Source organism: Parasteatoda tepidariorum, chromosome 5 (genome assembly GCF_043381705.1).
Source record: "Parasteatoda tepidariorum isolate YZ-2023 chromosome 5, CAS_Ptep_4.0, whole genome shotgun sequence".
NCBI lineage: Eukaryota > Metazoa > Arthropoda > Arachnida > Araneae > Theridiidae > Parasteatoda > Parasteatoda tepidariorum.
In genome coordinates, this window is record NC_092208.1 from 8,678,635 (window position 1) to 8,703,751 (window position 25,117).

General features: G+C 32.0%; 1 protein-coding gene across 1 annotated transcript in view; it reads left to right on the top strand.

Moving 5' to 3' along the window:
• LOC107453978 (uncharacterized) overlaps positions 1–24,508 on the top strand; it is an 88,565-nt gene extending 64,057 nt beyond the window's left edge. The window contains exons 6-7 of the mRNA XM_016071004.3: positions 5,815–5,898; positions 20,606–24,508. Of these exons, the coding sequence (XP_015926490.1) occupies positions 5,815–5,898; positions 20,606–20,983 (462 nt within the window). The 3' untranslated portion in view covers positions 20,984–24,508. The remainder of the gene's footprint in view (positions 1–5,814; positions 5,899–20,605) is intronic.
• The last annotated feature ends 609 nt before the right edge of the window (positions 24,509–25,117 follow it).

A 25,117-nucleotide genomic window follows, 5' to 3' on the forward strand; every position in this document is an offset into this window, starting at 1 on the left:
TTCAAAATTCCACAAGCAATGTTTAAATTTTTTTTTCATTGATAACTTCAAATTCAAGAAAATATAAAATATAAAGAAAATGTATTTCCAAAATTTAGAGAGAACTTACATAATTCTTTTTATATTAATTTCATTTTTTATCCTCAAAAGTATATTCTGTCATGTTATGCAAAACATAATGCGTAACGTTGAAATTTGTAAAAATTTTACTTAATTGCAATAAAAATTAGTAATTAAATATACAAAACTACACTGTAAGAAATTCCAGATAAAACTACGATAAAAAGAACCAGTGCTCAAGTTGCCAGTACATTTTACCGTAAAATCTGTATTTACCGAAAAACATTATGGAACATAAAATCTCATACACGAATTTTTACAGTACTATTTACAGCAAAATCACAGAATCATTGTAATTAAATAAATAGTATTGTAAAAATTAAAACTGTGTGAAATTTTACAGTAAAAATGGATTTTAGACTTGAAACACTCAGGGTGCAAGTACTTTTTACCGTAATTTTATCAGGAATTTTTTACAGAGTATGCAGTACAGAATTCTTACTACAGTTGTAAAACTTTCGAAAATAAAGTCATCAGATAACGCACCGTAAAATAAGAACAGAAGTTTTTTTTTGAATTTTTTTCTATAAATCAAAGGAGTTTTGAAAATCTTTTCTTTTTTAAATAATTTAAAATCTGAAGTTTAATAAGAAACATTTCTTACTTTTTTTAAAAAAGGAAATTTCATTTTTTTTAATTGCAGAATCTCTTTGAAAGTTTTCTGAATTAAATGCTTGTGCTTAGGAGGTATAATCTGAAATAGCACCTTTTCAACCCAATATAAAAAATAAACAAATATGAATCAAGCGAGTACAGTACAGAAAGAATATTACTGTTCGTGTGAACTATTTTGTTTGAATAATTACTTTTTAAATGCACACCGTGGGGAGCAATTACTAAAAGCTTTTCGTATGTAAATTAAACTGCGCTTCTTTTAAGATTTTATTCCGTATAATTCACTTTACTTATGTTTTTAATAAAAAGACGAAAACTATTTTCCCCTTTGTTTACTTATGAACTAAATAACTCAATGAAGAAAATCTACATAACTGGTTTTAAAAAATCACAACTAGCAAGGTTTAATTAAGGAGTTTGAATTTTCCACAAACCCAAACGAAAAAAAAACACGTTGTAATATAAGTTTTAATTGCTTTAAAAACAATGTCTCCCTCTGGCTTTAAAAGCTAATTTTACTTTATGAAGAAAACTGCATGATGACGCCAACAGAAAACTAAATTAAAGCTATCTAATTTACTTTTGAATTGCTTCCATCTGCAAAATTTTGGAAATATGGAAGTTTGCGATGAGCAGTGTTTAGTATCTTTGAGTGTTATCAGAAATAGTTTAGTACCAGTTAGAATATGTTTACCACATTTAAAGCGTAATTGAAAAAAATTCGTTTATTTGTAATATTATTATTAGTGTATAATTTTTTTTTTAAATTTCGTATTTTTAAAAATCTAGAAAAAAAAAAGGATGACACACCTGCAAAGGTTAGGGAAAAAACATGTAGTTCTTTCGCTGTCATAAATGATTACAATCATAAATGCCTAACGCTTTCTGCGTTTTTAACTACAGATCAAAGGTAGCATGTAAGGTAAAATGTTTATAATTAATTATTTACTGAATTACATTTAATTTTGAGGGTCAAATATCAAAATATGTTACTGTGAATGATTGAAATTGGTGGTTGTTGACAATCCCATAGTCGCTTTTGTAAATGTCCAAAATATCTTCTCGTTCTAGTTAGTGTCACTGACAGGTATGTCCTACATCAATGTTTTCTTAAGGTTTAGTACCACTTCCGGGTATACAATTTCGCTGCATGACCTACATCAATGTTTTCTGAAGAGGACACCATACCGCGGAAGAAAATTTTCTTCGCAAATTCTCTTTCATTACTAACTTAAAATTTAAAAGACGGAAAAACTAAGTTCAGAAACTCCTAGATTCAGTCATGATGTTTCAATTGCTGAAAAAAAAATACTTCAAAATATTAAAATGCAAACAAATCATTAGAAGAGAACTTCTCCGTTGCACGAACCTAAATTATCATGTCATAATTTTTTTTCCATTTGTATATTTTAAAATTTTCTTTTCAGTATTTGAAATTTCATGGCTTACTCTAGGTTTGTCTGAATTCACTTTCTCTACATTTTAAATTAATAACGAAGAAGAAGGAGAATTTGCGGCGAAAATTTTCTTCCGTGGTATGACGTCCTCTTGAGTGTCATTGCCCAGTGTGTATTTAGCCGGTACTCCGAACTCTGATGTTTCTCCTCATCTATCCTCAGCAGATATTAAAATATCGAATAAATATAATAATATCATCAGCGAATAAATTAATATCGAATCGGATACAACAAATATATCGGACATTCCACAAAGAGACTATGTGATTATTGATATTGACCGATAAAAGTAGACATTCACTTGATTTCGGTCATGCACAGTAACATATACATTCAGAGAATGCACGTTTCCATGTCAGATTCCGAAGCTTAATTTATTGTTATCACAAAATATTAACATATTTGAGATCAATCCTTTGAGAAATTAAGATAACTTAAGATAAGATTAGAAGTGAAGATTAAGATTACTTAAAGAGTGAAAATCCGATCATTAGAACAATAGTTATTCAATATATCTTTTTTCCGGTTGATTGTACTAATCTTCTATGCTATTGATTACCAATAGGCTTTACATTTTAAATCTTGTGTTTCATCAAAAAGATGAGGCTCTAATTAAACTGGTTTAGATCTTTTATTGTCTGAGGAACTATTTTAGATGAAATGACCAATAATTGGAGTCAATGATTATACTTGCGTTATTTCAAAAATCTTTTGAAAGGAAGATGCCTGGGAAGATACCAAGGATGCACGGTATCGGACCTTGCTAAACTGCATGCATCTTGTTATAATTCGGTTAAAATTCGCCCACAGGTTGTTGGATTTCCAAAGCAATCCTTCAGTCAAGGATCAAAATTGCGAAGGCATGTCTTCATGCTATCCTAAGGGATGATTCTCAGGCCGTCGCCAATAGCCCAACATTCAGTCTGATTGTGCAGTTCCTGACAAAAGGGAAGGAAGGGGATAACAAGTGTGACAATGCGCATTTGAATAAAATAAGGATACAGTAGAACCCAGGTTTAACGAAGCCCTATTTACCGAATATCGCGATTTAACGAATTTTATGAAATTAATGAAGTAGATTTATAGGAAACGATGAATGGCGACTCTGACACAGAAGACGATAAGGATGAGAACTGTTACTTTTTCTGGTGCTTTGGAAAAAGTTTGGAAACAGTGAAGGCTTACCTAATGCCTTAAATGAAGGAGTATTTTCTTCTCATCATGACGTTGAATAAGAACTTTTTAATGTAGCTAGCAAACCTTACTCACGAAATGCTTTAAAATTTCAAATTAATCAGCGTATAATCATTCGCTGTGTTTAAAGTGCCTGATTAAAAAGTGTAAGATTTCAATTTATTTTGCTTATTTGCTTATTAGAAATATTCGAATATTCCATAAGGTTAGCTTTTTTTTTCCCTGATATTACGAATTTTCCTCGATTTAGCGAATAAAATTTTCGGTCCCTATGAATTTATTAAATCGGGGTCAGACTGTATTTTAAATCCTTGTTAAATATTTTTATATTATCTTTTCATCAAAAAAATACATATATTATCAATATTCTAGTTATATTCACAATGTTATTGAAACGAATTGTTAAAGTTTAGAAATTAAATTTGAAATATAATGCTGGACGTAGTGCCTTGTTTGCGAATTGCAAGTTTTTATTTATGTTATAGATGCACAAGTATTGCATAACATTACATAATTCTTTTTATAACCGCCATTGAACAGTCGACCCAATTTTCGGGTTTACCACTACTAATGTTCCACTCCGAATCCTTGCAATTTTGAACCCACTCCAGAAGACAAGGAAACTCCTGGATCAGTATCCCCAGGGGTACTGATTTGTTATGGGAACAGGGAGAACTTTGTGACTCGAAAGATTTAACGTGTATCAGTCACCATTTATTGCTCGGAGAGTCTTCGGCCGGCAGCGATGAAATCCACGACCTCTTGGACATGGGCCTACCAACCAGACTATCCCAGCCCTGGCCAATAAAATTGTGTGTCACTAATCCCCTCACTGTCTAGCGGCAGCTAGACATTATCAATGACTCCATACACTCTCAAAAAATCCAGGGCAAGCAAAGGGTCTGCTGCGAAAGTTTCCGTAGAAATGTGAAGACAAGACAGAATGTGCTCCAGGGATGCACTCTCCACTCCGCACTTTGCACAAACCGGGAAAACCCTGTTGCTATTGCAGGAAGGAACCTCAGGTGGTCGCTGGCAAATCTCGACAGTGCCGTCTGGTCGGCTCCATCGCAGGAAAGGCCAATGGAGCCCCCAGGACATCTTCGACGATACCAATCATGAGATGGAGGGATCCTCCAAGATTTTAAGTCATTGTTTTTCCTGATGGAGTAAAGCTCGTCAAAAGTCAATGAGGCAACTGAACACAATGGCTCAACCGAGCCCTGCTTTGCCAAGACGTCAAATAATTTCAAGCAAACAAAAAAGGTTGCAGTGAAGGTATTTCGAAATTTTAAAATAAAATCACGAATTTAAAGTAAAATTACGACATAAAAGATGTTCTGCAAAATAAAACACTTAAAATAGCTCAGTTGCGATACTATTAGCACAAATAACGATTAATCTAAACTGAGATAAAAAGTGCAAGACGCAGCATGTAGATAACTTTGCCTTCTTCCCGCTGTTGTCAGAGCGGGATCACTGACTCGTGACTGACTCACTAAAAACACGCAAAATATTTTTTTTTCCTCTATTCCTATAGCCGCCGTTATTCATGCTACTTCATGTAAATAATATTTGTGCGCATACCTTCAAATAACACACTTTGAAATTTTATTTCCAACGGTTGAGTAAAAAGTCGCTATCGGTTCATATGCATAAGCTATCTGCATCACTCTTTGGTTTTTATAATCGGTGTTGAAAAACTGACCCATTTTTTGAGTTAACGACTATCATTATTCAACTCCTTGTAGTTTTGAACTCAACCAAACAGACAAGAAAACTAATGGATTAAGTATTGGGTCAAACTAGTAATTGTGGAGGATTTTTAGATGTAAGTAACCCGTATTTGCGTCATAAGGAGAAATTAAGCTCAAAAACCTCCCATAGTTAGCTCATAGCAAGAGAATTCCAGCCCATGGTCCATCTACCACGGAGGATATTCTACGTCAACAAATGTGGTTGGTGCAATCTGGGAGCCAAATTCGTATCGACCAGACATCGCTGGGCGAACCGGGGTCACCACATTGAGAGATGAAGGCTCTATCCCCTGAGCCACCGAGACTTTTTCTGGATTATTTAAAGCATGGAAGGATAAAATAAAAAATGAAAAATATGTTTAATGAAAATTCTGCGTCAAAGAGTAAAAAAGGGGAAAAATTGTGATCGTTTTATTACGATCACTGGTTACCCATTGGTCAGGTCAAATGCTTTATTTTCTGGTTTGAGTGTGATGACGTCAAAATAACGCACGCCATCAAACCCAAAACAAGACCCATTTTGCCAAAAAATTTTAAAATGATAAGAATTCAATGGTTATTGCCTTGAATTTATTTTAGCATTGAACTTTTCAATTTGAATCACTTTTTTCCTCTCATGAAATCCTCCACAAATACTTTAACCCTTTTTTAAATTATGTTTATTTTTACAGGTGTACTGCATTGTGTGTGTTATTTCACAATATCAACAATACCTGTCCGGCAGGGGTAGAGCAGGACAGCATGCTAATGGACCGGTCAGTAATTGCAACACTATTTTATTTTTATGATTTTGTAGTTAGAGATCCGGAATGCAGAATGCTTGGTGCTTAACAACATTCGTTGAAACATTCTTTTTTAAATTCTTTTTTCAAATTCTTCAATTCAAACTTTTCTATGTATAACACTTAAATATTTCTATCTTAATGCACATATGTCATTTCAACTGCATTCAATTTGTGTACTATTCCATACATACTTGTATTTACCATACCATACATACCGTACTTGTGTACCATACCATAATGGCGTGTACCATACCCACAATTTGAAAAATAAAGGAATATTTTTGCCATACATATTGTCTGATTTTTTTTTAAAGTGAGATATGCATGAATGTTTGCATTTATTCTTTCTTTTAAATGAATAAAAAAATTTCATAGGCATATAGATTGAATGTATTTAAAGCTATTTGGATGTATTTAACGCATTTCTTTCTTCAAATTTGCAAAATTGCGCATGGAATTTTTACCATTATTTAGCAAAGTACAATGTAAGGTATTAAATTTTCAGTACATTACATAACATGCTGCCCAAATTTATTTTCAAACACAGACCTAAAGTCTCAACTAAAGCATATTTATACCAGTTAGGAGTATTTTTCGTTAAATTATAATTATTTTTAATGTTGCATTTAGAAGTTTTGCTTTCTAATCAGTACAAAAGTTAGCAGTTTTAATTTTATTGAATGGCAATTAAAATGAGCTCTTTGCTTTTTTTAAACATGAAACCTTTGTTTGTAATATGCATATTTGTGCCTAAAATTTATGCCTGAAAGGAAAATTTTGCGCAAAATATATTATAATGTTTTTTTTTTATAAATTCAAAATTTTAAAGTTGTAACTATCCTAAAAAAGTTAAGTTACTCTTAAGTTTAATTTTAATTAATCATAAAAGTTTCGTTATATTGATAATGTTCGTGAAACATTTCTTCATGTAGCTCAGTAGAAATACATTTTTTTTAATAGAACAATCAAATTCATGACAAATAAATTCATAGGTTTAAAATAAAAATTGATTTCCGAATCATATGTTTGCATAATCATATACATTTTACCAAATTTCATTGACAAATATCAATAGCATCTGGAATAAAAATGAATTCTAAAAGCGATAGAATAACTTTAACTCTAAAAGAGTAAAGTATATCACTTCTTTTAGACTTTAAAAAAGGATGAAGATAACTTTGAGGAAGTTAATACTACACAAAAAATGTACACAAACCGCAATATATCATTCATATGAAAACCTTAAATATTTCTAATATAATATTTTAAATATGTAGGCAAAAATTCCTTTCTTTTTCAATTCACCATTTGTTTCATCCGATGTAAATAATTGTCAATATAACAGGAAACGCCTGATGGGCAAACTCTTTGAATTACTGGGAGTGCGAATAAGTTTCTGCCACTTTCGATCAAAAATTAGCAGTTTATTGTGAAAAAACGGTACATATATTTTATTCAAATTATACTCAATTACTAAGCACTACTTGTCTCATCTTTCTGTGAGCATTCGAATACCACGTCTTCATCTTTTGATGATAACCACGAATCAACACATGCATTGGCCACGAGCCATTGACCCCTAAGAGATGATAGTTTGAAAGAGCAAGGTCTGGTGAATACGACAGGTGGGGTACGATTTCCCATTGAAGTGTTTCGAAATGGCAAAATCAATTTTGATGAAAAATCAACGTTTAGTGTCTCTTGTCATCAGTTCGTATGGAACCCAACTACCTTGTTTTCGGATTATTCCCGATGATTTCAAGCGATGTTAAATTGCTTGCTGAGTCACTTGTAATGTAAGAGCAAGACCTTCTTGCGCTTGGGAGGAATCTTCTTCCAATAATTTTTTCCAATTTCTTGTCTTCGTATGATTTTGGCCCTCCAATACGTTCTCTGTCTTCCCCGTCAAACTCGCAGTTTTTAAACTTCTGAAACCACTCACGACAACTTCTCTCACTTAAAGCAGCCTCACCTTATGCTTATCCAAGCAATCGATATGCCTCAGCTACAGATCTCTTCAAATTACGGAAGTAAATCAAAAATTTCCGCAAATGACGCGGCAAATAATTATTTGGGTACAAAACTTGACATTTTTGCACGAAAACAATAGCGTAATGCAAATACGGGACCATTAATACTTTAAGGTCATGCTGTTACCAGATGAACAAACTTGCAATACGACGTTTAATGCCAGTCAATTTCGACATAATCCGGCTAGTAGTGCCATCTTGTGACAAACCACGGAAACTTATTTGTACACCCAATATTTCACTATCAACATAACCATTTGCCTCAATCTTCGTCGGAAGTAAGGAGACTTAATTAGAGGGGGTGGACAAAATAATGGAGAGAAAGTTCGACTTTTATTACAGTTTTTCATGTTTCTCTAGAAATACCCAAAGAATCATTTTATATATCATCAGAAGTGTTTAGATCACGCGATTTCTCATACATATATCGATGAAGTTTAAAGCTGACAATAAATTACAAATTGACCACGAATTACATACCTATAGGAATTTCATAGTGTTCTTTTTCATTTCTAGCAGCAGCACTTCATATATATCATTCGCTGAAGAGTGAAAACCACTCCTCACAGACCCATGAGGAATAACAACAAATAAAAAATAAATTAAAAACATTTCAAATGCAGAAACAATTAGAACAAAGGAACATTCAATCGAATATCAACAGTAGAAATATGAACATAAACAGAAAATCAGTCAGTCAGCAGTTCCTGCAACTGCTCCCGAGTATTCCAGTATCTGTCAGAGGTGTTTCCCGTAACTGCGGGGCAGACCCCCAGATCCTCAGCATTCATTGGGGAGTCCTCCCCGCACTAGAGACAGTTTGGATCGAGAAAGATCTTAAGTCTATGGAGGTGAGCGGTAAGGCAGTCGTGTTCGATTTCCATCCTGAAGGCAGCAACCATATTGTGTCTCGGGTGATCAGGGATCTTATTCAGAGTCGCCCTCCAGACCTTGTCGCCAATTTGTTTATTTAAATTATTTTCATGACTCTTAGTTAACGTGTTTTTAATTATTCTATTTATGGAAGAGTAAGGAATTTTTCTCTGGGAGCTCTGCGCGATACCAGTTCCTTTTTTAGCAAAAATATGTGCCATTTTGTTTCCATAAATATTACAGTGAAAAGGAACCCACTGTAACCCAATGTTCTTTTTTAAGCACAAAAGTAGCCCAAAATTCTCTTTACAACTTTTAATTCCAAGAAAATCGAAAAAATCAACTGGTGTAACTGCCTTGATTGCCGAGGTAGAGTCGACAACCATAGAATATGATAAATATTGAGGAACTGACAATAAATTACGAACGGAAAATAGTTTGTTTGAACACTCTATGCCAAAAAATGTAGCTATACATTTTTGTAACTTGTAACGATTATTATGGTTATTATTTGCAACAATTCCACAAAATTTCGTAAGCCGAGATAAAATATTATATAGATAAAATATATAGATACTAGATTACTATTATACTATTATACAGATACTAGATGAAACATAAGATATGGACAACTTTATAAAAAAAATAATAATAATTTTTTTTGTCTTACGTTTTTTCGCTACAACTTTAAAACTATTCAACAAAAAAAATTAAACAAAATTTTTGGAGTAATTTGAAATTAATTATGAAATTTTTGCTTTAAAATTTTAAAATAGTTCGTTGAAAATTGTGCAATATATAAGCAATTAAAGTAGTTATTTTGTACTGCACATGCGCGGGAAAAATTTAATTTTTCTCTTCATAATTTTGCAGTGAATCGTATTCGGTAACTGATACAAAAAGTCTGCTTTGAATAGCTTAAAAATTATAAGAGTTTCGAGCAATTTTTTGAGCAGTTTTTGTACTTCTTAAAAGAAAGCTCAAAATGATAAGGGGTTTTCTTCACAAATTCAATTACAAATGATAATATATTACGAAACACGTTCATACACCGAAACATGATTGTACAAGGGAAAAAAACGCGAAAAGATACTTTTATTTGGGGATGATCCCCAAAATGCCGGTGCCTTTAATAAATCTTGTTAAATAGCAAAATATGAAAATTGAGGAAAACCCCTCATCATTTTCAGTTTTCTATTAAAAAGTACGAAAATTACATTAAAAACTGTTTGAAAATTTTAAAATATTCAAGTAGGGCTTTTTTCATTATTTGCCAAATACAATTCACTGCAAAATTAAGAAGAAAATGCTCTCTTTTACGCAGCATGCGCAGCATAAAAGAACAACTTTAATTGCTCATATCTTGATTAGTTTTAAACAAATTTTTCTCAAATTTTTTTTAAAATTGTAATTAGTTTTAAATTACTTCAAAACTTTTGCTAAATTTTGCTGAATGATTTTAAATATTAATGCATTAGTTGCAAGGTAAGACAAAAGATGAGTTTTATTTCAAAGAATATCCTTTTCACCATAAATATTTAACTAGGAATACGCACCTTATAGTATATAATAACTAGGTATGCGAATTATTGCGCATAATAGAGAAAATAATTGTTACACGTTGCAACCTTCTTCCTAAAATTGTTTGGCATAGTCTGTATGAAATAACTTTTTGTCGTTGGCATTTTATTGTCGGTCCTTCAAACCTCAAAAAGCTCTAAAATTCCTATGTGACTATAAGAAATCGCTTAACCTAAGCACTCAGGGTGATGGCTCAGAGATGGCTCAGGTGATATGTATTTCGCTTTCCAATGAGGTGAACCGGGTTCGAGTTCGAATCCCTGCAATTGCTGGTTGATACAAATTCCGCATCCGGCTTGCACCGACCACAGTGCTGACGTAAAGTATCCTCAGTGGTAGACGGATAATGGGTTAGAGTCCCCATCCTGTCAGGCTAACGGCGAGAGGGTTTCGTGGTTTTACTCACCATGCATCCATCAAATAGTCCTCCACCAAGGCAAATTTCTCACACTACTCGATCCAGAAATTCCCTTGTCTTCTGGATTGGGTTCAAAATTAAAAGGCTGTAGAGTTGAAACCCAGTAATTGGGTCGGCTGTTCAATGACGGTTATAATATATGTAAAATAAAATTACTACCTAATGGCATCGGTAAAAATAGAGCCAAAAACACTGTAAATTTAACCATACACAAGTAGTTTTGGCCATACTTTTCTTACTCAGTTCGTATTAGTCTAGAGTTGGTAAACCACTAAAGCTCTTCGACAATTGTAAGAATAGTGATTTAGGTCTTTTTTTTAGAATAATGGAAACAAATACAAATTGAAATTTGTCCCATCTGAAATCACTTGACAATTGCACTTTTAAAAGATTTTAATCTTGAATAAACAGTAATATATGGTAAAGCTCTATATAAGCTTATAAATTTCCTTAAATTTGGCTAAACCACTATAAACCACATTGCCACAAATAAAGTAATTGAATTACACCAGTTTTAAACTTAATTGCTTCCTATAAATAAGAGTGGAAAAATTTAAGAAACATTAGTTTTAATTTATCACTATTTCTCACTAATATAATTTTATTATCATTTTAGCAAGGAAAATATTTTAAACATGTCTTTATATTTAAAATTGAAAAAAAAATGAATACCTTAAAATACTTATTACATAATGTAACAAGTAAAAAATAAAGCCTTTAATTTCTTTTTTTAATAAAAAGTCGAAATATATTCGTTAAAAGAATAGAAAGAATATTAAAGAAGAATAAAGATAAGAACAGAAAGACCATTAAAGAATATATCTTAAAGTTATGTAATTCCAAACTTTTGTTAAAAAATTTATTGTGAATTCGTTTTCTTTATTATTTTATGTTACGTTTTTGTCTCGAAATTGTACAGCTTCCTAATTGAAAATAACAACAAAAAAAAGGTACTTTAAATATTTTTTCTCCCTTTATATGACACCATATGTTAAAAAAGCAAATATGCGAGTTTTAATTTAATGTTTAATTTTTTTTTCAGATAGACAACATTAGTTTTAAAATTAAGTAAAAGCTTAAAACGACATTTCTTGCTGAAACACATTTTTTTTTTTTTTAAAAATGTAAATAATGTCAAAGAGCAATGCAGGAAAAGTTTGAAATAATTTTTTTAATGAATATTGAATAATTTTTAATGAATAATTTTGCAAGAACTTTTCTTCTGATTTCTTTTTTGAAGAAATTAAGTGAATTGCATACCTATGGGGATTTCATAGTATTGAATATGATAATTCTGTGTCAAACCTAGGAGAGCTTTAATAAAATATTCAACAAAAAATAAAATTTCTAACAAAAATAAAATAAAGTTCTCAATTTTATTGTAAAACATCAGATTTGGTTCCTCATATTTAGTTTCCAATTCCATTGGGATATAACTTGAATCTGAAAATTTTTTGTAATGACTAATTAATAATGCATTGTTTCAATATTAGTTATTTAATAATTAATTACCTTAAAAATTGCTAAGTATTCACTTTTAAATAGATTAATTAGAAATAATGTGAATTCTTAATTCTTGACATTGCTTTAAGATTTAAAATAGTTATCTTGTATTCAAAATTATGAGTACATTCAACACAATTTTAATGAAACTTATAATTAAATTACTATAACATATTCAGGAGTAATTTTTAGTATTAAGAGTATTTTAAAACAGTAACTAATTTACTGTTTAATAATTCCAAAGCTGTAACTAAATAATTTTATCATAAGGTATCGAATGATAAAGTCATATTACAAGACTAATTTATGATGTAATTTTGAGTAAATTTTATTATTAAATCCTTCAAATCATTCAAGATAATAAAAAGTGTAATTATTACAGAGCAAAATATTCAGAAGGGATGATAAATACTAAGTCAAAATTTTAAAGCATTCTTTCCTCACTAAAACAGGAATTAGCAACAGATCTAGTGCGATTTTGACAAAAATATTATAACTTAAGAACGGTTATTAATGAACACCACATACGTACTTGTTCTTTATGAAAAATTTAAAAATTTGGATGATGAGTCAGGTGACTCACTGTCAGGTGACTTTGGAGGGTGACTCAGTTTCACTTCCCAAAGATGGCAGGCTGATTTTCTCCTGCCTCGTAACAAGCACACTATCGATTTAAATCCCCTTTTATTATTATTCACAGTAGAGTCGTTGTAGTACTGGGGGTAGATTGTTCGCCTCGGAATCAGGTAGAGCTCTAATCCAGGCGATGTTTGGTAAATTCAAATCCCGCATCAGCCGCAGTGTTTAAGTAAAATTATGATCATTGGTTAGAGTCCTCTTGCCATCAGGCTAACTGTGGGAGGGATTCCTGGTTTTTCTCTCCATGTAACGCAAATGCAGGTTAATTCCATCGAAAATTCCTGCAGGAAGGCAAATTTCTCCCCACATTTGATCCAGGAGTGCACTTTTCTTGTATATTTGGTTCAAAATTACGAGGCTACGGAGTTGAACATTAGAAGTCGTGAGCCCAAAAATTGAGTCGGCTGTTCAACGACGGTTATAAAGAAGAAAAAAAGTCCTATAGCCTGAGCCGCGAGGGCTCAGGGGATAGAGTGTTCGCCTTCCATTGGTAGCGTAAACTTGAAAAGAAATCGGCTGTTCGACGACAGCAATAAAATAAAATATTCATAATCGCAGAAAAATTATGGGTTCAAATCATTAGTATCAGTTTTCGTATGTTCCTTTCTATGTATTTGAAAAAAATGAAAAAATAAAATAAAAACATTCTTGGAAAACAAGTTTGTTTATAATGCTTGAAGAAAGAATTTTTTGTCCAATAGCCTTGATTAAAATTACAATGCTATAAATTAGCATTTATTACCGCTTATCTGATGTGAATCAGGTGAATCAATAATTGAGAATGAAAAAAAAAAATAAACAATTGGTGCTCATAAACGGAGATTTATAAAGAGCAATTCAAAAAAATTTTAAACACGTGCGAGGAACAGAACAAAATTCCTAGTTATTTTTATTTCTATCTCGTTTCAAATTAAACCAAATTTTTTTTCAAATGCACATTCCAAAATTAACCCTATTACTAAATGAACGACTGTAAACACTGGAATAAGTATGAGGAACAGAACCAAAATCAAAATAACTATTGTTTTTTTTTATCTCAATATAAGCAAACAAAAATTTATTTGTCAAATCTAATCAAAATTCAGTATTAATGATTAGCCTTTTTCGGTGCAATGCTCCCAGTCTGACAGCACTTTTTCTGACAAAATTGTGACACATTGGAAAAAGATTTTTCTCTCTCTCTCTCTCTCTCTGCTTCTAAATATTCACCTCATTTTAGCTACCACAAATAACTGAGAGTTCAAGAACATATCTTTAATTAAAATTCAAGATTAAAGTTAATAAATGTAATATAATAAAGTTTACAATTAAAATTTTCAACTCCAAAAGGTTTTAAAAAGACACTAGAAAATCGTCTTGGATGAGTTTGAGGAGTGATTTATTAAAGATGCAAAAGGCAAAATTCTTGATGGTTCCATCAAAAAATTTGATGGTTCCAGTACAACTCGTGATGGTTTAACATCATTTGATGGTCACCATCATCCAACATTTTACTTTATATGTTCATGGTTTTGTTATGCTAGCAGACTTCCATCATTCCATGATAAAAAAACGTTACTTTAATACTGTGATGGCTAACCATCAAGAGAAGTTTAACTCTCATGGACCAACAGTCCCTGATGATCTGTGATGGTCCATTTGGGTTCCAACAATACATTTTCATAATGGTTTAATGAGAATTCTTGTTGGTTCTCAGGAATATACAATCAAAACATCAAATTGTCTTTTTTTATGTTGGATCATAATAAATCATTCCAAATTCCTACATTGGGATGATGGTTGTTCATGATCATTCCAACTTTTGATATCCAAGATACTACGATGGAAATTCGTGACGGTTAAACATAAACAAACCATCAAAACAAGTCGCTATCCTTATTTTGGACCATCATAAATCAGTCTGAATTCCTACATTGCGGTGAGGGTAACTTATGTTGGTTACAATCAAAAAATATAATGGTTCATTACTGAATTAATGATGATTATCATCAAGATTATGTTGGTCCATCAATGGAAAACCATACAAAATTTTGACTTAGGTAATGATAATTTAATTAAGGATAAAGATTAAGATGATTTGAAAAATAATCAATCTCAATACTCAATGATTTCATCACAAATCAAATATTCATCGCTTTCTTTTCTCGTCTCAGAAATTTCACTTTCAGTCGTGACTGCTGCCACCGCAAGAAATGAAAAATGATAAAATATCCAATTTAAAAAGAACGAAACCAATAAATCACTAAGCCATCTTGAAGATCATTTGTCGACCGTCTGAGGTCACATATTTTGTCTAATTCCGAAAACCAAGAAAAATGCAGGAATAAAAAGGATATAGCCCCTCTATATCTTACCTTTTGTTAAAATACAATAAATAGTCTTTCTTGAAAAGAGGGAAAATCGAACGCCGCAGCAAATGAATGGGTTTCTGCGAAGATAAATTCTACTTCCAATTCAGCTGCTGCTTCTTCATAAAAAGCAAATAAAAAACGTTTTCAGTTGACGACAAAGGAATTGACAGTTTTGATACGTAAAGTATGTCGCCGAAAATCAGAGAACAAAGCTTTATGTTTATTGATTCAAATTCCTCTATATCAACTTTTTTTTCACAATTTGTGTCAGAGACAGTCTTAAAATGTAAAAACGCTTTTATGGTAACAAAAATATTAATAAACATCAGTTACAAAAAATTCGTTGAGAGTCGTTATTTCAGGGAAGAAAAGCTTTTAGAATGCAAAAAATGACACGTAAATTATTTTTTTTAAATAGAATGTTTAAAATATGATATTTTTTGAAATACTTACAAAATTATACTAACGCTTTAACTGAAAATCTTATCTATACATTGTAAAAGAAACTTAATTAAAATACACTAATTAAGGTTAGAGAGCATATGTAAAATTTAATTACTGTTAAATAAATTTTCGAATGCTTTCATTTCATTGATTTTTATGAAAGGATAATCCTATAACAAAATAGAAATACAAATGACAGCCTGGCCTACTAGTTTCTAAGACCAGTTTTTCTCCAAGTTAATTTGGGTAATCATCCAAAATCTAGAGATTTGGAAGTTAATTTGGACACCATAGTGGACACGGACATAGGACGACATAGTGGATGGTTGGACACGGTTTTCAGTAAATCGTCGAAGTCAAGCATCATTGACAGAGGTCAATGAGTGAGTGGGAGACCATTATGATCAACCTGCAGAGGTATCGAGGGTGTGCGGTATCAATTCTCATGAAGCTCTTCTAGCCGTGAAGTGCTAAACTTTGCACGCAGTTGTTAGTCTACCAAAAATAAAGGAGCAATCCTCTCTGCGGAAGATCAAAATTGTCTAGCTTTTCCTTGAATCATCCTCCAGGGATGTTCCTCTATGTCCTACAAGTCATCTTTTTATTTCGTGACGTAACGAAATTAACTGTTTATTGAGTTTACAGCCGAAATGTAAATATAGTTTGTCTACTGTAAGAAATCCTGCATCACAAAGTCTGAGGCCGTCTGCTGCTATGGAAACCAGAATGGTGCATTTTAGGGAGGGTAGCTTCTCTTCAATCTAGGGCTAACACAATAGACGGATGAAAAAGATTCCATTACTTTCGCTAACCCCAGTCAAAACCTGTCCTAAACCATCTTAACCATGACCCCACACTCCTACTTGAAATAGTTATACCTCGTTACCATAGTCTCCGCCATATGCCCAGACGAACGGCTAGGGGAGTTTATACTTTAAGCAAACTATATTTGTTTCACCTTTGTCCAAATTCTGAACAAATACCGGTTTTGAAGTGTGCTTATTCCTCTTCAAGCAGGGCTTGTTACTTAACAAAACCGGTTTTACATCCATTCTGGTTTCGAATTTCAGCAAAACTTGAGGCAAATATTTACAGGGTAAATGAAACAGCCAAGAGGCTCCACCCCATTCCAGTCGTCTATTCAACTGGTCATATGTTTTAGTAGTCCACAAACTGAGGAAGCAACTGGTAAGAAAGAGGTACACAAGGGACGAATTCCTATTCCTTAACACTAGGATGCGCAGGTGTGATCTGCGCAAAAGTCTAGGAATCTGCTTCTCGGACTCTTACTTACCGCTCCCTTCCCTTGTGAGTGGCCTGCCCTAGAGGTTTACCATGGTGGTTAGGATGTTGCAAGAAGCAGAATATAAGCTATTCCATCTTTAGAACCCATCACTTTTCTTTCTGCTTGCTGATATTTCTTTTAGAAGTTTTTTTTTGTTCATTTTTTTCCCTTTACTTGTTTTAAGGAATAAACAGACTACTTTCGATTCATTTTCCTTGAAAAAGCCTCCTATAACTGAAAGCCTCCACACGGTTTCTTATAGGTAGTCCGATCAGACCACTATGACGGTAAACTAGTTTGGGAAAGAGTCATTTGATGGAATCTCTAGTATAAATAAGAAAGTGATAGCAAATATACGTCTAAAAATTTGTTTGATTTATGAATATGATTGGTTTGTCTTATTTACTTGTCAACCACTACAGATTCAATTCTCAAATGTATATAATAAATTTCTCTGAGTTACTTTTGATATTGAATTTGGTTTCATGCGCACAACTGGTTCACTTTTTAAATAGACTGCGCAGACTAGTTATAAAATACCGTGCGGAGGCTTTCTGATGTAGGAGGTGGTAGCTAGTACAGAGAGACCTAGAGTGTCTGGCTTCAGTATAATCTGTGTGAAAAATATGCTCTAGAAATAATGAATTCGGGATTTATTTATTAATTTATAAAAATTTAAAAGTTCAAAGGACTCGTATTTATTAAATTTGAACACGTAAAAGAAATGGTTCAGGTAAACAAAAAGTTCAAATTAATTAGATAAAACTGCTACGTTATTAAGCTATTAAGATCCTTTATAAGTATAGCTGAGAAAAAGAAAAAGTAAATGACATTAAGATTTCAGAATTTTTTTGTACATTTTATGATTGAAAAAAGGACAGGTAATACAGACGTTTTTAGAGAACTTAGCAGAGGAAAAGAAAGTTTTAAGTAATAAAGTTACAGAAACTGCAAATGAATTACTTACAAATCAATTTTAAAAAAAATAAGTCAAGGTTGTTTTAGAGAGCTTTTAAGTGAAAAAAGGAAAAAGGTTTGTGCAATTAAATATTTCTAATTCCTCAATTTTCCTGTCATGTCACTAATGGTATTTGCGATATTTTACTCTATTTTTCATGTTGTCTTTTCCTCAGCTTTTCTAAAACATTAATAACGTAAATAAAATCATTCTGTCTGGTAATTTTCAAAAAGTTAATAAAAAGAATTTAATCAAATGTGCTCTTCACCTTGTTAATAACGCAAAGTAAAAACGGTAGACCTTAAAATGAAAATAATGAAAAAAACATGGAAGCAAAAAAGCTAAAAAGTTCATACGAAGTCATTATTCACCGATATCATTTTCCTGTCCCTTAAATGCCAGGAAATTTTTATAAACTGTCAAAAACTCTTAAATTCACTGCTCTCTGTTTGCTTATTAAATGAATATTTTCTGGAGAAAAAAAAACAAATTATTTTGAAGTTCTTAAATTTAAAGAAAACACTTCAACAATTTCGATTTTTCTGGAATTACCCATGTATCTTTTTAAGTTTTAATAATACAAGAGAAAATATATAAAAAATGAGAAATTATATCACTGACACTATGAAGTATTAGGAATTTGCTGCTTATTGACATAACTGATTGGATTAGTTTTTTTCGCTAACTATTTACGCCGGTATGAAAAAGCAAAGGAACTGAGAACTGCTTTTGGATTAGGGTTACTCATATCTTACACGTATTGAAAACTTTATCAAATCTATCCCAAAATTTTCCCTTTTTAAATAGCAACTCTTAATCGGCTAATGGAGTCATGGGCACCTCGTGTGTCCGCAGATTGACAAAGTAAACACCTTAAAAGCTCTTCTTTATAATATTCTAATAAAAATCAACCAGTAATGTAAATTTATAATTAGGTAGATGCTTTATTAACGTCGCACTAGAGCTGCACATCGGGCAATTAGATTGTCGACGGTCTGGGAAACATCCCTGAGGATGATCCGAAGACATGCCATCGCAATTTTGATCCTCTGCAAAGGGGATGGCTCCCATAATTTTGTAGCCCGACGACCTTAACGCGAAGTCAAGCACTTTACGGTAGAACAGTTTAACGAGGACCTGTACCGTGCACCCTCTTTCCTTACGGAAGCTGATTAAAGTGGTCACCCACCCGCTTACTGACCACAGCCAGTGATGCTCGTCTTCGTTGTTATACTGGGATCCGTGTCTTTACGATGAGTCCACCGCGGGGCGTAAATTTATAAAGAAAGGTTTTTATTTTTATTTATAATGGCATATTACAAAGACAAATGTTAACAAAAACAAGAAAAAAAAGTAGAAAAACCAATAACAAATTTAACAGTGAACAAAGGAAAAAAAGTCAGTCTATAGTATAGTCCGTGGACTCTAATTTGCGTCTAGCCTCCATTGCTTGTCTTATGATTTTTCTTACAAATTGCAATAAACTTTTAATTTTTTTATAAGTTTTATCATTTTCAAGCAAAAACCTCTCCCAACTAAATAAGTATTCCTGTTAAGAGGATGCCATACCGCGGAAGAAAATTTCTGTCGCAAATTCTCTTTTTCCTTCATTATTAATGTAAAATTTAAGGTAAGTTCAGACAAACCTAGAGTATGCCATGAAATTTCAGATACTGAAAAGAAAATTTTAGAATATACAAATGGAAAATAAATGATGAGATGATAACTTAGGATGACGCGACGGAGAATTTCTCTTCTAATAATTTGTTTGCATTTTAATATTTTGAAGTATTTTTTTTCAGCAATTGAAACTTCATGACTGAATCTAGGTTTGCTTGAACTTACTTTTTCCTTGTTTTAAATTTTTAGTTAGTTATGAAGGGAAATTTGCGACAAAAATTTTCTGCCGCGCTATGGCGTCCTCTTAACGATGAAACATTATCACAGAATACAACTGATACAATCTCATATATCCCCAAAAATATTCCAAGCGATATCATAATTAGTTTTTTTAGAAAAGCTACATCGAAAATGGTCAGTTTCAGCATTACTGATATGAGCCCTGCAGATTCCCCTTAATCAGCCCCGTAAGAGCCTTCCAATGAGGTGATGGCTAGTAGATACGAATTCCGTATCCTGCTTGCACCAACCACAGTGCTGACGTGATTTATCCTCAGTGGTAGACAGATCATGGGTTAGAGTATCCTTGCCGTCAAGCTAACCATGGGAGGTTTTCGTGATCCTCCTCTCCATGTAACGGTCTTCGGTGTTCCATCAAAAACCCGCCACGAAGGTAAAATTTCTCCCAATACTTGATCCAGGAGTTCCTTTGTCTACTAGATTGGGTTCAAACATGAACATTAATAGTCGTAACATTAGTAGTCGTTGAACATTAGTAGTCGTAAACCCAAAAAATGGGCCCGCTGTTCACCGACGGTTATAAAATAAAATAATAAAATAAAATCAGCCCCTTTTAACTGTCGATACTTAATGGAAAATGTATTTGTTGCCTATGATCAGATTCCATTCTAAAAACTTTTTAAATCCACTGTTTTTCAGCTAACTAATCCACTGTTTAAATCAACTGTTTTGCAGCCAATACCAACTGTCCGTTTCCAGCCAAGCGTGGGAGGTATATCCCAAACCAAAACAGTGCCATCCATCTCCTTCCAGGTGACACGACAGAATGGCACCTGCTGCAGGAGTGCTGGTGGTCTACTAACCGTACCAACACCCAATACGTCCAGCATGTCCAACAAATCAATGGGACAGACGGACATGAGTTCGATATCGGATGAACCCAGTTCCGAAGTGTCTCGGTTCGGCCGCAGCAGCACAGACGAGACTGGGGATGACGAAGATTCGAACGATAGAACAGTTTACAATTCTGTTTTACTGAGAAAAATGAACTCACCTCCCAGCATCATATTGGAAAGTGACGAAACAGCAATTAATGAAGAAAATCAGTGTTGAAAAAAATTTTAAAAAAAAATGTTATAGCTTTTCAACTCGATGGTGAGATGGGTGAAATATCCATTTTTTGTTTTGTTTTATGGTTGATTTTCAACCCCATATGAATTTTCTGAATTGGTTCGATGTTTTATGACACTGGTGTAAGAATTTAAGTGAATTTGCAGACTTGGTCGATTATCTCCAGAACTACTGGACCGATTTTAATGAAATTTGATATGTACATACATTGATACAATACAAAGCAAATAACTATTCAATAATTGTAATACACACTCATGATTATGCGCAACACTAGTTGGAGTCATAAGATCTGAAATTGCCACGGGAAAATGGCAATGATTAACTACCATATTTCAAGTATGAAATCACCCTGCAAGGCCTGTATATCTGTAAGAGGTGATCATACTCCTTATTAACCCATTTGTTTTTGTTTATTTTGCAACAGCTGTTTCATACTTTCCGACCCCAACGAGTGTTACGCATCTTCATGCGCGTGTATTACAATTATTGAATGGTTATTTGTTCTGCATTGTATCAATGTATATACATATCAAATTGCATTAAAATCTGTCCAGTAGTTCTAGAGAAAGTCTTCAAATTCTCTTAATTTCTTACACAATTGTATGTTGAGTTTTAAATAACTTTTGTCTTGATAGTAGAATAGGACAAATGCTTTAAGACATGAAAATAAATTGTGTGAATAACATAATTTCCAAATCGCCGGATACTCAATGACGTCATTATAATGACGTCATTGGTGAAGAAAGCTCTCTTATTTCGCCATTTTGGAATTTAAGTAAAACTTTTGTCTTTTTTATTTTTATGTTGTTTATGTGTTTGGTTCTTAACAGAATTCTGTGGGTAGAATATTGCTCGACGGCAAAATATTTTCGAGGAAAGACAGAAAACAAAGTATGCAGTTTACTAGAGTGGAGAAAATGAGACTATATATCTTTTAGAAATTATAATTCAAAAAAGTTTAGCAATAAAATTATATGTTATTTGTTTTTTTGTACGGGTAATTTTAATAATCTACACTTGTATGTATATAAATGCTTAAAGATTTACTTTTCACTTAAGTTTTTTACAGATAAAAAATTATTTGAGTGAAGCTGAAAAATCCTTTTAACATGCGAAAACAAAGTTAATAAAAAAAAAATCTTAACGACAGAAATACTAAACTAAAATGCTATTTTAAGAATTGAATTGGAATTCTTTTTCTTTTCTGAAAATATCAAATAAAGTTATAAATTAAAACGTTGTATATCTCTCAAAATCTGACTTATTTTGTTTTGCATGTTTCAATACACTCTGCCGAATCGAGTAAATGACAGCTATTAATTTTGTTTGAGATTAAAATATTGATTGAAAGCATGTATTTACTTTTTTTTATCCTTTCATTCATATTTTTCACTTTAATCGTGAGGCAAGAGAGCTCTTAACCCTCATGGCGGCGACAACTGTGTCTAGAGGGAGCGTTCTACTTTTTAATTACATTGTGAAGATGTCTTAAAATGCAAGGAGGATATTTAGTTCTAATAAAAATTTAATTTAAATTGTCCGATGCAAGTTAATATAGGCATAAGACGACGAAAACAAAAATTACATAATTTCATCTCCCGTGAATATAATAAACTGTGCAAAGAAAACTAGTATTTAATAAGATATTAAAGAAACTTCTGGCTCGCATTTTTGGAGAAAAGAAGCTTTCAAAAATATTTTATAAAAAACAATTTGATCATGCTTTTTCTTAATATTTGTTTTTAATAATTAATTTTCCATAAAAAATTAATAAAATTTGATGAAGGTTAGTTTAAAGGATATATAATTTGGAACTATACGCTCAAAATAATATTTTTGAGTATAAAGTAGATAGACATGTTTCTGTATAGTGAATGTTGTACGGTAATCGATAATGATATTCGATAATCTAAAAGTTTTTTTTCGATACTAAGCGACCCTATTTTTGAAGATCATCACTCCTAGGAAAGCATGTTAAAAGTAATTTTATAGATTTAAATTTCTTAGTAGAACAGACTTTGTACATATTTAAGAATATTTATAAGATGTATGAATTTTATATGCTTATAAACATACACTAATGTCAGTTTTTAATAATAGTGAAAAACTGTCAGCTTTAACAACGTTTCAAAACCAACATTTTTAAAATATATTTTGTAATTTTCCTCAAAAATTGTTTTAAAAAAATTGTTAATAAAAGATGAAAGTGAATGTCTAAGCGTGGAGAAAACAAAAATGTGTTGAAAATTTGATGTGTCACTTTTGAGACAGAGGAAATTAAAATCACCAAAACCAGTTTGCTTGCCAGAGTGAATTTTAAGCTAGTTCTAATGGTCATTTTTTAATTCCTATCAATTTACACCGGTAGTCAAATATTTTTATTGCACCTTCTTTGTTAACTATTTGTCAGGTTGTGATAATATTTCTATTTTTTTTCTCTCTAAAATACTAATTTTCTTCCTCTTATCAGTTCAATTTTGTGCTTCATTTTTGACAGAAATTCTTAACACTTTATATAAAGGGAGGTGAGTACAGAACATCATGAATATTAGTATTTACAATCATAGGTTTAGGCAAAAAATTGTATTATGCTCTCATGCTTATTTATTTCAAGGATTAACTTAGTAAGAAGTTTTGCTCTACAAACGTGGCTATATATCCAATCTAATATTTCTTGAAAGTATGTATATCTTATGTTACCCATTTTTAAGATCTCAGAACATGATGTTTTTTCCAATTTTTAAAATTATTGAGGAAAACGTTTTTGTTTTATCAAATATATTAAATTGATATGCATTCTTACATCGTATTTTTTGGTTCTCTTAAGTCAGTACTTGGAACTAATAGCGACATAAAATAAAGTTATGTTTTTAATCCCTTAATGGTTAACTTTATTTTTTATTCTTATTTAATTTACTTCTTAGAATAATCCTTATCATAACATTTATCTCGCAATCTTTTCTTGCAGCACTGCCAAATAATGTATTTAAATAGCACTGTTCGCCAACACCTTGCCAATCAAGAATACGTTAAGCTGCATTATTATACAACTTATCTTCATGATTCGTAAAGTAGACCAAAAAAATGACCATTTCTATTTTATACCCCATTTTTACGATAATCAGTGTAATACAGTTATGGTACAATACTCATAAACTTGATAAAAGCTTGAAAATTTAATATTGTATCTGCAATTCATTTCTGTTAATAAAACATGTGCTCATGTAAAAAAAAAGGAATAAAAATTAGAAATTTATCTAATATGAGTAGGTCAAAACAAACTACGTCCATAAATCTTTATTTTTCTAGATCTATTCTTGTTGAAATTGAGAATATAGATACAATATTTTCAATATATTATATTTGTACTAATTTTTTGTGTTTTATTTATCCAAATAATTATGCAATGATCCATGTTTTAAAATATTGATTAATTGTCCATCATTGTAATATTGATATGAAATTCTGTAAAATATGTGATTAATAAATCAAAATTTTCACTTATCCCTAGACGTTTTTTTATTTAATATCATTAATTATTCATTTATTATTGATTAATTTATTTATTAATCAAGATTTTAAAATGGTGTCATGCCATATTTTTTATTTTATGAGCTGCATAATGGGCTATTGACGACACATCCCAGAGGATGATCCGAAAAAATGCCATCACAATTTTGATCCTCTACAGAGAAGATGGCACCCCCGCTTCGGCTGCCTGACGACACACACACGAAGTCGAGCACTTTACGATGGAACAGTTTGACGAGGACCGATACTGCACACCTTCGATCCCTTCGGAGACTGATCCAAGTGATCACCCACCCGCGCACTGACCGCAACCAGCGAGGATTGACACCGGTGTTCTACTGGGAACCGTATCTTAACGATAAGTCCACTGCGGGACCATTAGTAACCACCATGTTTTGTTAATAAAAACGCATTAAATGGTATAATAATCCTACAGGGATGTGTGGTTCATAGCTTGGTACACTCCTGTCGGATATTGCCTTTATTGTTTTCTTTTTATACTTATTATTTTATAAGTCTTAGAGGTTTTATAGGCATTGCGCTATAATTCCTACACTGATATGTTACCTTATTGGATATTAT